This window comes from Xiphophorus hellerii, chromosome 2, assembly GCF_003331165.1.
Source record: "Xiphophorus hellerii strain 12219 chromosome 2, Xiphophorus_hellerii-4.1, whole genome shotgun sequence".
NCBI lineage: Eukaryota > Metazoa > Chordata > Actinopteri > Cyprinodontiformes > Poeciliidae > Xiphophorus > Xiphophorus hellerii.
In genome coordinates, this window is record NC_045673.1 from 19,691,280 (window position 1) to 19,708,977 (window position 17,698).

The 17,698-nt window shown below is 40.1% G+C and overlaps 2 protein-coding genes across 10 annotated transcripts in view; one reads left to right on the forward strand and one right to left on the reverse strand.

Moving 5' to 3' along the window:
• mical2b (microtubule associated monooxygenase, calponin and LIM domain containing 2b) overlaps nt 1-17,698 on the reverse strand; it is a 385,618-nt gene that overhangs the window by 318,859 nt on the left and 49,061 nt on the right. The gene's annotated exons all lie outside the window — the stretch shown is intronic.
• LOC116735038 (retinol dehydrogenase 7-like) lies at nt 13,265-17,184 on the forward strand. Its single transcript, XM_032586633.1, has 5 exons — nt 13,265-13,377; nt 15,523-15,837; nt 15,927-16,185; nt 16,270-16,433; nt 16,506-17,184. The coding sequence occupies exons 2-5, from the start codon at nt 15,525-15,527 to the stop codon at nt 16,727-16,729; spliced, it is 960 nt and encodes a 319-aa protein (XP_032442524.1). The 5' UTR covers nt 13,265-13,377; nt 15,523-15,524; the 3' UTR covers nt 16,730-17,184.

Below are 17,698 nucleotides of genomic sequence, written 5' to 3' on the forward strand. Positions count from 1 at the left end.
GCGTTCCACCCGAGACCCCCTGCGTTCCACCCGAGACCGAGACTCCCTGCGTTCCACCCGAGACCGAGACTCCCTGCGTTCCGACCGAGACCCCCTGTGCTCCACCAGAGACCCTGCCTCGGGGGGCTCGTCGTCGCCGTCTGTGGGCGGCCCCCGGGACTCATCGCCACCTCCAGCGCCGCGGACGGCCGCCGGACCGCCTCCGTGGTTCCCGCCTCCAGCGCCGCGGACGGCCGCCGGACCGCCTCCGTGGTTCCCGCCGCCGCGGACGACCGCCGGACCACCTCCGTGGTTCCTGCCTCCTTTGCCTCCGCCCACCCTGTGGGTAGTTTTTTGTTTGTTTTCGGACTCTTGGCCCTTCTTGTGTTTCCGCCCACGATGGTGGGTTGTTTTTTGTTTTTCTGGACTCTGGCCCCCCGTCCAGCGCCCCTCCGCCCACCCTTGTTGTGTTTTTGTTTTTTCTGGACTCTGGCCCCCCATCCGGCGCCCCTCCGCCCACCCTTGTTGTGGTTTTTTTTTTTTGGGCGTCTGGTAGCCGCCCTTGAGGGGGGGGTACTGTCAGGATCTGTGTTTTCTGTGTTCATTTAGAGTTTTTTGTGTCCTTGCGTCTCTTCGTTGTCCTGTCCTCCCCTTGATTGTTCCCAGGTGTGTCTCGTCTCTGTGATTACCCTCCCGTGTATTTAACTCCACCTGTGTTCTTTGTTCCTCGTCGGGTCCTCGTCAATGTTTCGTCAATGTTTGTCAATGTTCAGTCTAGTCGTGGTCAGTGTTTCCTTGTGCCTGCTGCTCGTTGTTGGATTTATTTATAATTAAAATCATCATATTCATGATACCTGGGTCCGCTGCATCTGCCTCACCACTCCACCACACCACCTCATGACAGAAGGAATGTGATGGTGCAATTAAATATCGAAATAAAGCTTTTAGATTGTTAAAGAGAAATCAGAATTTTCAGAATTTTATTGAATATAAAAGGTCACAAGCTCCGGTTAAAAGAACGGTGAAAAATGCAAAAAAGGTTTATTGGAGTAATTTTTGTGATTCTGTAGGTAGGGAAACAAAGATTTCAAAAGTCTGGGGAATGATAAAGAGAATGAATGGAATTAGAAGGGAATATGGATATCCAGTTCTGAAAGATGGAAATGTTATTGCTGTGACTGAGGAGGAGAAAGCAAATATGTTAGTTAAAAAATTTGTTAAAGTTCATAGTTGTAATAATTTAAGTGTAGAAGAAAACCGCAGAAGAAATTGTACAATTAATGAAAATGTCAATTTATTAGAAGAAAATGTAAGAAATAATGATTTATTGAATGGTCCCTTTTCTTTATTTGAATTAAACAATGCCTTAGGAAAATCAAAAAATTCATCTCCAGGAAAAGATAATATTTCTTATATTATGGTTAATAAGCTTAGTAATTCATCTAAGAAGGTTTTATTGGAATTCTATAATAAGATATGGGAAGTGGGTATTTTACCTCTGGCATGGAAGGAAGCAATCATAGTTCCAATCTTAAAGCCAGGTAAAGATCAGTCAAATCCAGCAAGTTACAGACCCATTGCTTTAACTTCTCATATTTGTAAAATAATGGAGAGAATGGTAAATGAAAGATTGAGCTACTTTGTTGAAAAGAGGGGATATTTATCAAAATGTCAAAGTGGATTTAGAAAAGGGAGAAGCACTATGGATCCTTTATTATGTTTAGAACATGAAATCAGAAAAGGGCAAGTTAACAAGGAGAGTGTAGTGGCTGTTTTCTTTGATATAGAGAAAGCTTATGATATGATGTGGAAAGATGGATTTTTAATTAAATTGAAAAAAATGGGAATTAATGGATCAATGTTTTATTGGATAAAAGATTTTTTACAAGATAGATCAACACAAGTAAGAATAGGACAACAATTGTCAGAAAAGTTTTTTGTTGAGAATGGTACACCTCAGGGAAGTATAGTGAGTCCTTTGTTTTTTTCTATTATGATTAATGATATGTTTGACAATTTGGAAAGTGGAATGGGGTTTTCTTTATTTGCTGATGATGGAGCAATATGGAAGAGGGGGAAAAATTTAAAGTTTATTGTTAAAAAGATACAAGAAGCAATTAGTATTATAGAAGACTGGTCATTTAAATGGGGATTTAAAATTTCTATAGACAAAACAAAGACTTTATTTTTTACAAGGAAGAAAGCATCTGAAAATTTAAAACTGCAAATATATAATCATGAATTAGAAAGGGTAAGGGAATTTAAGTTATTGGGTTTATGGTTGGATGAAAAACTTACTTGGAAAAATCATATTCAAAAAGTAGTGAATAAATGTAAGAGAGTTTTAAATGTTATGAGGTGTTTGGTGGGAAGTGAATGGGGTGCTGAGAGGAAGGCATTGAAATCCATATATACTGGGTTAATAAGGTCTGTATTTGATTATGGAAGTATTGTATTTGGGTCAGCATCAGAAACACTATTAAAAAAATTAGATAGTATTCAGTATCAAGCCTTGAGGTTATGTACAGGAGCAGTTAGAACAACTCCAACGTCAGCTTTGCTAATAGAAATGGGAGAGATGCCACTTAATCTCAGAAGATTACAGTTAAAGTCCAATTATTGGTGTAATTTAAAGGACCATGATGAAAATCATCCATGTCAAGACATTTTAAAATCTAGTTGGGAAAAAGAAAAGAAGAAATTAAATTCTTTTGGATGGGAGATAGAAAATGTTATAAAAGATTTTGGTTTATCTGATATAAACATTAGTCAAACAGTTCCTCTTTCACCAGTTTATCCGTCTCTATTTCATAATAATGTTGTTGATTTAACTTTGTTGGAGAAAAGGAAAGGAGAAAACATTTCAGATCCATATTTGGTTCAATCATATTTAGATAGTAAGTACTATGGATATGTCCAAGTTTTTACAGATGCATCTAAAAACTCAAATAGCAGTAATGGGGTATCTTTCATTGTTCCAGAATTCAAAGTTAAAAAATGTAAAAGAATTACTGATGGAGTATCAGTTTATACTGGAGAGATGATGGGAATTATTTTAGCTTTAGGATGGATTGAGGAAGTCCGTCCATTAAGAAGCATAGTATGCTCTGATTCAAGTTCTTCATTATATTCATTAAAAAATAATCATGCTATTAGTAGACCGGATCTTTTATTAGAAATTCAGTTCATAACATATAGAATTCAAGCAATGGGGTTATTAGTTATATTTACATGGATACCATCACATATAGGAATAAGAGGGAATGAGTTGGCTGATAAATATGCGAAACTGGCTTCAAAATATAGTGATATTGATATATTAGTTCCATTTAGTAGAGAAGAAATCAAATCTATTATTAAACAAAAGGTTAAGGAAAGATGGCAGAGACAGTGGGAGGAAGATAGAAATGGTAGATGGCTGTACAGTATTCAAAGAAAAGTTGGTCCAATGAGGAGAACGGGACGAAATAGAAAAGAGGAAACAGTTATATCTAGGTTGCGTTTTGGACATACAAGGTTAAACAGTAATTTATTTAAAATAGGAAAACATTGAACTGGAAGTTGTGATTGTTGTGGTCAAGAAGAGACAGTAAAACATGTTTTGTTGTTCTGTACCAAATATTCTGTTGAGAGAAGGAAATTAGGTTGCCGGTTACAAGAAAATAAATTACAGTTAAATTTACAAGATATTTTGGGAAAAATTTCTAATTCTAAAGATATAAGTTATTTAATTAATTATCTTAAGAAAACAAAATTGATAGAAAAGATTTAAGTGTTGTTATTTTATTATTATTATTATTATAATTATTATTATTTTATTTTTTTTATTTATTTTTTTATTTTTTTTATTTTATTGTTTTGTTTGTTTGTTTTGTTTTGAGAGGGGTGTATATAGTTAGCGTCCCGATCCACACTCCATTCCAGTAGATGGCGGTAATGCACATCTAAAAGTTGCTTGCCAACCGCCATAAAAAAAAGAAAAGAAGAAGAAGAAGAAGAAGAAGAAGATTTTTTTGATTTTTCACAAAACATTTATTATACAATAAACCTATTTTTGTCACATTATTTCCTTAAATCAAGGCACTAATCAATACATAAAAAATAAATATACATATTCACAATAACAATTTGTTATAAAATAATTCCTTCTGGTCTGAAATGGTGCACAATACATTTTGAAAACCCCACAAGCTTAAAAAACCCGACAAATTCCCAGTGGCTCTGTGGAAACAAAACTCTAACCTCAACCTGGCTTTGACGTTGACCTTCCACAGAGTCGCAGCATCAAATTGAGGTCCAGCCTGCATTCTGTCCCGTCGAGTAATATAAATAGCCATTTTGGCTTCGAAATTAAATAATTTAAAATCCGGGATTTAAAACTAGTGGTTTTACTATGATGTACTCCGTTGATAAAGACAGCATTAGAAAAAACCATATGAAAAAACTAAAAAAAGTCGATAAAAGATTAAAAAAACTAGTTAGCCGTGCACAATCTATAAAAACATGAAAAACACTCTCGGACATCTTGCAAAAAGGACACTCGTTTTAAAACCCCAGGACTGATGACAGATAAAAATGAATTGGTGGCAATGGCTCCGTGAAGGATCCTCCACTGAGGTCACCAGTCTTTTCTTGATTGGAGGCTTGTACAAGGTTCTCCAGTGAGTTTTCTGTCCTCCGAACTTGCTGACCCACACACTCACGTCTCTTTTTTGGAGGGTCCTTTTGTTTAAGAGTTTTGTACAGTATCTATACAGTATTTTTGGACCTGTTTTACACAGGTCCAACCTCGAGTCTGTGCTCTGCAGTAGGGGACCACTGTCCTCCTCAAAATCCGGGTCCAGAAACACTTCTGGGAACGGGTCAGTGGAATCCGGCAGGCACTCTTCCTTCTCGTACAATTGTAGGAGCCTCCTCTCCTCGGCGGTCAACCGATTTTTCACCCTCTCCAAGAAGCGCCTCGTCAATCTGACGGACCGTATTCCAATGACCGAGGCAACCTCCTGGGCATTATCAAAGTCTGGTCCGGACGCCTGGATCAGTTGCCGTAGAGTTACCGTTCTGGACTCAGACAACACTTCAGAAAGGCCCGGAACAGCGTTATCGCTGACATCCAATCTTGCTCCACAGATCAAAGGTTCTTCTAAAAGCCAATGCAGAGAGTTATTCTTATCTGGTCTGTGCAATTTAAAAAACGCACACGATTTAAAAACGCTTTGATAAAATTGAGGAATTCCCTTTAACTTTAAAAGGCTAAAATTTGTTAAAAACAGAGCAGCATCCAGCCCTAGAAAATTTACACGTCTCAGAATGCAGCTGGCCACATCCCTCCACACAGGGGATCCTGTTAGATACTTTTGCAGAAACTGCAACCGGAATACAGCGGCTCTACTGGCCAGGTGGACAAGGCCCTGGCCCCCCTCCTCTCTGGATAAAAACAAAACGGACTGCGGCACCCAGTGATGGTTGTTCCAGAAGAAGTTGACCATCTCAGACTGTATTTTTACTAGTAGTCCTGATGGAGGATCTAAAACAGCAAGCTTGTGCCACAATTGTGACGCAACCAGATTATTCAGAACCAGCACTCTTCCTCGATAGGACATTTGGTTATGCAACCATTTCCATTTTGCTAGTTTATTCTGTATTTTTTGTTCCAAGTCTTCCCAGTTTCTTTTTACAGTATCCTTTCCACCTAAAAAAACACCAAGATATTTAAAACCGTCTCTCTTCCACTGGAGTCTTTGAGGGAGAACTGGTAGCCCACCGGGCCACTCGCCCACGGCCAAGGCTTCGGTCTTTCCCCAGTTCACCTTCGCAGCAGACAAGACGGAGAATTTTTCTATTATCTCGATTAAAATGTTGACATCGTGTTGATCTTTAATAAAAACAACAACATCGTCAGCATAGGCGGATAAAATCAACTTGTTGTTAAAACCAGGTAAAACCAGACCATGAAGTTCTGAGCGTATTTTCAAGAGAAGGGGTTCCAGGGAGAGTGCGTAGAGCATCCCCGAGAGCGCACAGCCCTGTCGGACGCCTCTACACACTCTAAAAGGGGCACACAGGCTACCGTTGATCTTCAGCACACTCTCAATGTCACTGTACAATACCTGGATCTTGGCGATAAGACCCTCGCCGAACCCAAACCTCCTCATTACTTTCCAGAGGAAGTCGTGTTCGACGCGGTCAAACGCCTTTTCTTGATCTAATGAAATCAAGCCTGTCTGTAAACCCAATGAACTGGAGACTTCCAAAATGTCCCGAATTAGATAGACATTGTCCACCATGGACCTGCCGGGGACGCAGTAGGTCTGGTCCCGGTGGATGACGTGCTCCATGGCTTTCCCTAGTCTCGTGGCCAGAGCCTTCGAAAGGATTTTGTAATCTGTGCAGAGGAGGGACACGGGGCGCCAGTTTTTTATTTCCTGCAGGTTGCCCTTCTTTGGCAGCAGGGTGATTACCGCCCTGCGACAGGATGTGGGGAGCGAACCGGTGGCTAGACTCTCGTTGTACATTTCGAGCATGTCTTGGGCCAGAAGGTCCCAGTAGGCCTTGAAAAACTCGACTGTTAGCCCATCAACGCCTGGGGACTTCTGGCCCTGCATGCTCTGGAGGGCTGTGTGGAGCTCTTGTATGCCCAGCGGGCGCTCCAGATCGGTACTGATCTCCTTATAGATCTGAGGTAGTTCTTCGCAGAACTCCTCCATCATTCTCTCATTCTCTTCATATTCGCTCCGGAACAGAGAATGATAAAACTCCACAGCCCTCCTCCTTATCTGCCCCGGTTCGCTCAGGTGCTGCCCCGTGTCCGACAGCAAGGAGTGGATCATCTTCCTCTGACCCTGTTTCCTCTCTAGACCAAAGAAAAAGCCAGAGGGAGCATCCATCTCTGTGATGTTCTGCATCCGGGACCTGACCAACGCGCCTTGTACTTTACTCTCCAGCAGGTTGGCTAAAGTTAGCCTTTTTGATTTGAGAGCTTCAAAATACTCTCGATTTCCTGTGGTGTCACTAAGTCGCTCCAAATCCACTATACTCATCTCCAGATCTCTGATAGATTCAGTGATGTCACGAGTGACATTGACAGTGTGCTGCTGACTCAGCAGTCTAATCTGGACCTTCCCATAGTCCCACCACTGTTTGATTGAACTAAAATCAGCCTTTGTTTCTCTAAAACCGGTCCAAAAATAAGTTAAAACCTCTTTAAAACTCTGATCGTATATCAATGCAGAATTAAAATGCCAATACGCACTTCTCGGTAAAATGTTTCTAAGAAAAACACTTCCTAAAAGTAACGAATGATCTGTGAAGGGCACAGGTACGATCTGGCATGTTTTAAACACATTAAAATGATGCTTAAAACAATAAAAACGATCTAAACGAGCTAAAGAGATTTTACCTTCCTTGATGTGGGACCATGTATACTGCCTGGAGCCTGCATGCATCCTCCTCCATACATCCACCAGGCCATGAGACGAGACCAGCTGCTTCAAGACATGTTGGGCTGCCGGGTGCGGCTCTGCGTGATTACGATCTAAAAACTCGTTTTCTGTGCAATTAAAATCCCCACCTATAAAAACATAATCTTCAGTCTCACAATTTTCCAATCTTTCCCCAATTTTCTCATAAAAACGTTTCTTCTCTGCATTGGCGATTGGAGCATAGATGTTAATAAAAACCATGTTAAAAAAATCAAACTTCGTCTTTACTAAAAGACACCTCCCTTGTATAACGTGCTCAGTTTCAATAGAAAGTGGGATAAAAGCTTTAGAAAAAACAAAGCCCACTCCTGCATTCTTGGAGGTGCCGTGACTCAGAATCACCTCCCCCCTCCACTCTCTGCTCCAGTCTGTTTCGATCAAATGATCGCTGTGCGTTTCTTGCAAGAAAATGACATCTATTCTTTTTTGATTCAACATTTGATACACTAATGCCCTTTTTTTTGCCTCCCGCGCCCCGTTAAGATTCAAAGATGCTATCTTAAAAGAATCCATGATGGGTAAAAGGCTAAAGACAACATGCAAAAAACAATTTAAAAAAATTAAAAATATTAAAAAGTTACTGTGCATCATTAAAACTGTTTTCTGGCTTTGGTCATTATTTTCTTTAACCTAAAAACCTCTGTATTTGTAAAACCTGACATCTCTTTGTGTTTTACATAATGCCTCGCAGAGAAATAAAATATTTTTAGATCAGGGAAATAGCTTTCAAGTTTTATTCCTTTTAATCCTTTTGTTTGTTTTAAAAAGGTCCTGAATAATTCTACCGGGTACCTTGGTTCTTTGCTTGCTTGTGACACTGAAACCTCACTGGTGTCGGAAAACCAGCTCTCTTCGTCACTGCTCTCCGACACCTCTTTCCTTTCTACAGCTAACTTACTGGCTTGCTTACTAGCCTGTTCAGCAGTAACCACATTTCTCCTTTTGCTTCGCCTCTTTGCTGGATAACAAACCTCTAAATCCATCTCCTCCTCTGCCCCACCCATATCCCTCCCTGCTCCACCTCCTTTAACTGACTTTTCACTATATTTTCCTTTAACCTGTTCATGCGCCTGCACTTCCCCTCTCTCCCCCTTGTCTCCACACACTAGATGCTCCACATCATCCTGCACTCCCTCCTGCTCTTCCTGTACATCACCTCCTCCCACCTCTACACTCTCACCTGCATCACCAATTGTCCCACCTCCACACACCACCGTGCTCTCATCTTCTCCCGCATACACACTCTTACCACTATCCTCCATTGACTCCTCAACAGTGGCTTCCACCACCACCTCCTCCGCTGCCCCCAAATCCCCCACCGCGGCGTCGGGTTCCTCCGCCGCCACAGCAGTAGCATCGGCGGCGGGTTCCCCCGCCGCTTCAGCAGCAGCGGGTTTCTCCGCTGCTGTAGCAGCAGCAAGTTCCCCCACCACAACAACCTCGCTGCCTGTTCCCCCACTCTGCTCAGCAGCAGCGGGTTGCTGCTTTGCTGAATCCGGCCTGGCCGGCTCTGCCTTATCCGGGCACATTTTTATTACGTGGCCCTCCTGTCCACATCCAAAACATTTCATCTGCCCTGATGTTGCAAACAGCACATAATCAAAATCATCCACTCTAACGTGAAACCGCAAATTCATTTCCTCATCTTTTTTATTCAAAATCATGAATAACTGTCTCCGATGAGAAACAACATGTTTCAGTAGCGGTGATTTACACCCGGAAGGGATTTTTTTGATCGGTGACACCACTTTGCCGTGCCTCGACAGTTCTTTTATCAAGAACTCATCGCTGATAAAAGGGGGTATATTTGACAACATTATCTTAGTGGCTGGTAGCGTGAGCGGTGTAACCTGTAAAAATAACCCATTCACCGACACACCTTTTTCCACCACCTGTTGTGCATGTTCCACTTTTGCAACAAACAATACCACCGCTCCATTCATTCGTGCCGCCGACCTTATATTCCCGTGTCCAACCATTTCCCCTACAGCTAAACAAACTTCCTCCACGCTGCACGGAGAACCAGCACCCACCTTGATACCGTTCATCCGTGTCAGCGTGGAGAAAGACCCACCACCGACAACACCCACCATTGTTGCCGTCAGACGCCGGCAAGCCAGGCACGCCCGACGGCCACACCCAAACTAAACGAAAAAACCCCCCTAAAACGTGACCAACTAACACCAAAACACAATTAAACAAATGAAAAACAAAACACCTAGTGAAAAACAGTAAAAAAAACAAAGATAGAAAAGATACACAATCGCACTCTCACTCTCCCTTCTTCCGCTCTTCCGCACTCACCCTCCTCTCACACGAAGAAGAAGAAGAAGAAGAAGAATGGTTAATCGTGAGGATCTGATTGAGTTTATCAAGAAACAAATTGGGACAGTTCTTGACGGCACAGATCTAAATCAACTCACAAGCTAACAGTAGCTCAGAGATGACATTAATAAACCTGTTAATGTCTGTTTCAAACTAATGCATATCTAATTAATTCTAAAAAGTGCGCCCATTTTTGTGGTTTACTTTACTTTTCATTATTTATTGATTTTACAGCTGCTTTTTAGCCTTTTAATCCAGTTTCACTCGTTGGTGAGGTAGACATGAAGCGTCAGTTTGCCTAACATGTAGCTAATGCCGCCATCTGCTGGTGTCTGTGCATTATTACAGACGAGATCCATATTATGAAAATCAAATACTTTGCTAAGCGGGTATACTGTAGACAGGCACTTGACGAACTTAAGTGCCTGAAAATATTAAATGAAAATGTCAGCAATAAGACAATACATTTCTGGAGTCTCCATTGGAATCTACTGGTGATATTTTAACTGGTGATATTTGATTGGGTGTGTCATTTAATAGCAACACCTGAGTCAAGGATTTTTTTTGATGACACCTTTGAATACTTTTGTATTCAAACAAAAGTATGTTAAGGTGTCATGATCATTGGGCGCTTGTGTTTTGTGCTTTCTGTTCCAATTTCCTTCTGACTCGTGATTGTTCTTCAGTAGCTGTGTTTCCATTTGACAGTAAGACAGAAATTCTGAAAACTAGAAAATTTCGGAAGAAATTTAGCCGGGGCCTGCCAAGGCGCGCCCGTCGGGTTTGGGCCCGGCGTCGTCACGCCACAAATTGGCGTCGACGCTAAAGAACGCCGCAACGTAATCAGTGGCACGCGGAGAACCGCAAGAACGTTAAGTGAGGCGGACGTGCACCATTCAGTACGATTTAAAATTTTGTCAAGGCTTTTATTTTGGAAGTTTTGTTAAACTTCATTTCAAAGGGCCAAACTAATCCCATGCGTAATAGTCCTTGGGTTAAAATAGTTATATAATGCTCAAAACGCAAGTAGTTGATGTAAAAATATTAAAGGCTTTTATTTTGGAATTTTTGTTAAACTTCATTTCAAAGGGCCAACCTAATCCCATGAATAACAGTCATTGGATAAAATCAGTTATATAATGCTCAAAACGCAAGTAGTTGATGTAAAAATATTCAAGGCTTTTATTTTGGAATTTTTGTTAAACTTCATTTCAAAGGGCCAACCTAATCCCATGAATAACAGTCATTGGATAAAATCATTTATATAATGCTCAAAACAGCAATAATGTCATGTAAAAATTCTCAAGGCTTTTATTTTGAAATTTTCAGTATGCTTCATTTCAAAGGGCCAAACTAATACCATGTGTAAGAGTCATTGGGTTAAATCACTTATATAATGCTGAAAACGCAAGTAGTTGATGTAAAAATATTAAAGGCTTTTATTTTGGAATTTTTGTTAAACTTCATTTCAAAGGGCCAAACTAATCCCATGTGTAAGAGTCATTGGGTTAAATCAGTTATATAATGCTGAAAACGCAAGTAGTTGATGTAAAAATATTAAAGGCTTTTATTTTGGAATTTTTGTTAAACTTCATTTCAAAGGGCCAAACTAATCCCATGTATAACAGTCATTGGGTTAAATCAGTTATATAATGCTCAAAACAGCAATAATCTCATGTAAAAATTCTCAAGGCTTTTATTTTGAAATTTTCAGTATGCTTCATTTCAAAGGGCCAAACTAATACCATGTGTAACAGTGCTTTGGATGAAAAAGTCAAATAAAGCCAAAAAGAGCAATTACGTCATGTAAAAATATTCAAGGCTTTTATTTTGAAATTTTCAGTATGCTTAATTTTAAAGTTCCAAACTAATCCCATGTGTTACAGTGCTTTGGATGAAAAGGTCAAATAAAGCCAAAAAGAGCAATTACATGATGTAAAAATATTCAAGGCTTTGATTTTGAAATTTTTGTTAAACTTCATTTCAAAGGGCCAAACTAATCCCATGTGTAAGAGTCATTGGGTTAAATCAGTTATATAATGCTCAAAACGCAAGTAGTTGATGTAAAAATATTAAAGGCTTTTATTTTGGAATTTTTGTTAAACTTCATTTCAAAGGGCCAAACTAATCCCATGTGTAAGAGTCATTGGGTTAAATCAGTTATATAATGCTGAAAACGCAAGTAGTTGATGTAAAAATATTAAAGGCTTTTATTTTGGAATTTTTGTTAAACTTCATTTCAAAGGTCCAAACTAATCCCATGTATAACAGTCATTGGGTTAAATCAGTTATATAATGCTCAAAACAGCAATAATCTCATGTAAAAATTCTCAAGGCTTTTATTTTGAAATTTTCAGTATGCTTCATTTCAAAGGGCCAAACTAATACCATGTGTAACAGTGCTTTGGATGAAAAAGTCAAATAAAGCCAAAAAGAGGAATTATGTCATGTAAAAATATTCAAGGCTTTTATTTTGAAATTTTCAGTAAGCTTAATTTTAAAGTTCCAAACTAATCCCACGTGTAACAGTTACTGAGTTAAATCCATTATATACAGCCCATAGCAGCACGTAGTTCTAAAGGCCAGTTCAGTAAACCTCTGTTTCAACTGAGTATTCCACTATATATAGAACTACAGTGATGCGTATTTGTAGTCCTAACCACCAGCCAATAGCCTCTTGAGTTCCGTTGCTATGTTAAATAAGTTTCACACCAAGGTGTGAACTGTTAGTGAAAGAGCCTGAGAGCCTCAGAAAATCCTGTCGCATGACTTTGCTCTGAAGCACCGTGACAGAAAACCGTACGGTCTAGATAAATTTCGAAAACATTTTACCGGAGCAGACAGGCGTATCAATGTCAGGACCGATTTTGATACCAATCGTGCGATATTTGTGGGCGTGATGGCGATTTCAAAATTGATTTGGGTTGAAAAAGTTGTCTTCATCTCTCACTCTAATCAATCAGAGAAGCACTGTAATTTTCGGAAAAATGAGAAACTTTGGGTCGCTTAGAGACAAATTGTGGACAAACCGTAACTGGTATCGACGAGCCGTCTTCACTTTCGAAGAGATCACAGACGTATCTACAAAATGAAATTTGAATGGCATTTCTAGGTGAATTTGTGACGACACAGAAAATCCTCAAAAATAGGGTATTTCCAGGATTTTTCCCATTGACTTATAATGGGTTTTTTTCGTAGTTTTTTGCGAATTATGTCGCCACGTTAACCCCAAATCCCACCAAAAGTAATAGCTCCAATGGCGTGAATTTTCTGCACGTTTTGATACCTCATTTGTAGGTGTGCACCCAGCGGTATGAGCCGCATTAACGGTGACGGAAGAAAAATAAAGAAGAAGAATATTAAAGAGACGCTTCTCTCCGACAATAGTAATAGGTTCCTGCCATTGCTTTGCATGGCAGGCCCCAATAAAAGATGACCAACGTAACTGGATATGGACAAACAAATCCTTCTCTTGTCAGCAGGGGGCGCCCATTGTCTTTTCCTATTTCGACATCATCTGATTAGATTCCTGACTTTGTCTCATCGGGTCCACTCGAACAGGAGACAGTCCACGGACATTGCTCTGCTGCAGGTAGTTCTTTTTTTGTCATTTTCATTATCTATTAGAATTATCTATAAAACGACAAGGGGATGAGAACAGAGAGGAGGTGAGATGTCAGACTATGCATTGTTTTACTTTATTTGTTCTACTGTAGATTTCTAAATTTCTTTATCAGAGTAGAATGCGCTCTATCGATCCCTGAATGTCTTCTTGTCATGTTACGAAATATGGCTGCATGAATGTTTCCTCCTGTAAGTTCAGCGTGTGTCTCAGTTTTGCCTTCCAGGGAGGCTTTTAAACTTTCAGCAACAACTTTTGCTTCACGTTAGCGTAAATGTTGTTAAAAAGAAAATAGAGAAAGCAACGCCGCATTTTACGTTCTGATCACTATTACTGGGCTTAACAGAAAGAAATGATATAAATGTAACTTTTTTAGTCAGTGGATTCATTTATTAGCTCGTAAAAGGTTTCGACTATGAGGACAGAAGAATGTGTGGTGGGAAGTGAGCTCATAATCTCCAGTAGGACTTCCATGTACGGAAGCACATTCATGCCAAATGAAACAAATAAAATGAATCAGATTTTCTTGGCCATATATGATTTTGAAAGTTGTTGGAACAGTTAGTGATATATAAATAAATAAAACTGATAAGGACATAGTGTAACACAATCTGAAGGGTCTCGAAGGCTAACAATGTTGCAAATCTTACGATCGATAAATAATAAAAATACATATTATCAACCTGCTGGTGATCGCAGACAGTGTGGTCATAAAAATCTGAGTGTGGACTCAAGTGGTCAGCTAAGGACAGAATTTGTGTCACACAACAACCAACCAGTGGAGCAGACTGGGAGGTGTAAATTTGACCTTCAAGGCGATTACAGAAAACAATGTGTGAGCGAGTTGCTTTTGTGATTAGCTTTTGTAGCTGAAAAAATGGCACAAAAAAAGTTAGATCTATTACTATTATCTACATGCCAGGTTAGGCAAAGAGGACTTGTTAGGTATCCATCTCTTTAAATAATTCATATAAAATGCTATGGAAGAAAATCTAGGGTGATGTAATACATCTGCAATAAAAAATATTTTCTACTTCTCTACAAATGGGTGTAAGATCACAACAAACTCTGCAAAAAGGACAATTGATCAGCTCTTACCGACTGTTGAAACCCAAACAGTTACTTAAGGGCTCTTTGAGAAACCAAATTAGTTTCATTGCTGGTTCAGTTTACTACAAAAACATCAGATCTTAAGGGCAAGAGAAAAAAAAAAAAACCCTGGATGCAATCAGTGAATGTGAATATAGAAACCCACCCAAATGAACCCACCCAATCCATTCCACCATGACCAACATTCCTACTCAATGACTGATGCATATCTGTCTGGACAGATATCTGTCTGGACAGATATGTATCCTGTGTGTCGGTGTCTGCTGGAAAGTTGGGAACTACCTGTATCTACTTGTGTCTGACTTCAGTATTGGCCCCTATATAGAGTTATTTTGTTTCAGCTTGTTTTTGTTGTAAACTTTCTTGTTGTTGAACTCATTTGCATACCAGAAAAGGAATCTGAGAATTTACCAAATGCAGTTGTTTTTAACAGTTTTAAAATAAAAGTAGCCCGGCCCTTTGATATTCTTGAACTTAATCACATTGGAGGGGTTTTATGGAACAAGACTTTGTTTAAACTCTTGCCCCAGCGCCAGAATCATATTTTAGACGTTTCTTCTAAAAGTCATTGGAGTCTTGGAGATTGTGTCTTTTTGCAAAATCTTTGTACTTTTCATGTTATCAGAAAAAATAGGGCTGTAAATGTGGACCAATATCAAGATCCAATATTCATATCCAATATTCCTTTAATAGCCAATGACTGATTTTTTAAAATAATATTATTCATATGTATATTTCCCTACACCATTCTTAAAGATGACCACAGTGCTGACATTGCTACTGTGCTTCAATTAAAAATTCCATGATCCTGTGCTGTCTCACTGTCACATGACCAAACAAATACCACATGACATTACAAGGTGGAAATGAACATTGGTTTCAGGGGCAGAATGATCGACTTTGGTATATACCCAGAATATTTTTGCCTGATGTTTCTTTACAGATGAGCTTGCCTCCCTCCAGTTGATGTACAGTAACAAATAAGAACATTCTTTCACATTACAGACATGTTCCTGTATCTTCTGGGCCTGGTCGTGCTCTTCTACCTGTTCCGCTGGATCAGAGAGCTCCCCAGGGTCGGTGACAAGGCCAACAAGTATGTGTACATCACGGGCTGCGACACCGGCTTTGGGAACCTTCTGGCTCGCCATCTGGACAAGATAGGCTTCCGAGTGATTGCCGGGTGTTACACTGAGAAGGGAGAGGAGGAGCTGAAGAAGGCCTGCTCCAGCAACCTGATCACAACACACCTGGATGTTGTGTCGAAGGAGAGTTTGGCCAAAGTTGCAGCCATGATTAAGGACAAAGTCGGAGTGCATGGTGAGTTGGTTGTAGATGGACAGACAGGCATTTCATTGAGAAATTTAGCAGGTTGTTCAAGGTTGTATATGTATTTGGGTTCCTTGCAGGTCTCTGGGCTTTGGTAAACAACGCAGGTGTTGCTGTTCCCTCCGGCCCCTGCGACTGGCATACCCTTGACGATTACAAATCAATGCTGGACGTGAACCTGAACGGGGTTATCGGAGCCACACTGAGCGTCCTGCCTCTGATAAAGAAAGCCAGGGGCCGAGTGGTGAATGTCGCAAGTGTGTTTGGGAGGATCTGTGTCACCGGGGGCCCATACCCTGTCTCAAAGTTCGGCGTCGAGGCTTTCAACGACAGCCTCCGGTGAAATATTAACCTGCCCTATAAATGTACTACTGCGCCAACACTGGCCTTTTAGTGTTGACAAAGATGACATAATTTCCTCAGGTTCACCATGGCTCCTTTTGGTGTCAAAGTCCTTTGTATTGAGCCGGGATTCTTCAAGACCAGCGTCACAGACAGCGAACTCCACACCAGGAACGTCCAAACGCTGTGGGACAGACTGCCACAGGACATCAAAGATGACTATGGGGCTGAATACATCCAAAAATGTAAGTGTGAAACTTTCGTTCCTGTCAATTGTCTTCTTTTATTTGCTTCAACAGACTTCTCTTTTGTTCCAGCCAAAGACGTGATAAAAGAAAAACTTACCCAAATGAGTGACGGCGATCTGATGAAGGTGGTCAGCTGCATGGAGCACGCAGTCTCCGCCACCTGGCCGCGCAAACGTTACTCCCCCGGCTGGGACGGCAAATTTTTCTGGCTGCCAATGTCATACATGCCAACCTGTTTTGTTGATTACTTCTTCCTGAAGAATGCCATTCCCATTGCCAAGAAGTTACAGTAACCCTCCATCTATGCATCCACTTCATGCATTACCACTCTGTACATCTTAGCTGACAATGCATGTTTCAATATTAGCAGTCGGTTTAGTCTTGACTTGTTCACTCTAATGACAAGGTTGAGCTGCTCTCACAAGGACACTGTCAAGGCCACCTTATCTGCTGCTTGAAGTAAACTCTTTGCATTCATGATAGTCAGGTGTTAAAGGTTAAGGAAAAGCAATAAAAAGCCCAACCTGCTTTCAATTTGGTTACCAAATTAGGCTAGTCTGTGCAAATAGAAATCAATCCGACCTTTAGATGTTAGACAATCCAGTGTTTGGCTCAAAATAAGCCCCAATCACTACCCCTCCACCACCGTGCTCGACAGTTGGTATGGATTTTTTTTTTTTTAATGCATTTTTCTTTATGGCAAAACATTTGTTTGGAAGTTGTGTTCAAATACAAGTTTTCAAAACTATGTTGTGCTGCAATTTCATTTTTTCCTTTCAAATAGGTTAAACAGTTGTTAGTTTATGCCCTCAAAATTACAGAAAGATCTTACATTCAACATGCTGGCTACGGTCTGTAGTCTGAGAAATTGCATGGTCTGAGTTTTCTGGCACATTCACAATTTTTAGCTTAATCATACAGAATTATGGATGAGAGCTGTTTGGTAAGGACTTCAGATTTCTTTCCAGCTTACCATAAATAGCTAAAACAATTGCTTTGTTAAGATCCTTGTCTTATCAAATGCTTTAGGACAACTGCAGTCAGCTTGGAAAGGTAATTTTTCACTAGTAAAATGTCCAAGATGTGCTCTAATCTGTATAGATTTTACATTCTCATGCTGAAATATTGGTAACCCTAAAAAGTTGGGATTAAGCTACTCAGGTGTCTTGCCAGATACCTACAGTGCTCTGCAAAATTAGACTTCAATGTTTTAAAATAACCTTAAATTTCCACTTTCTTTCCTAAACATAACTACTTTAAAG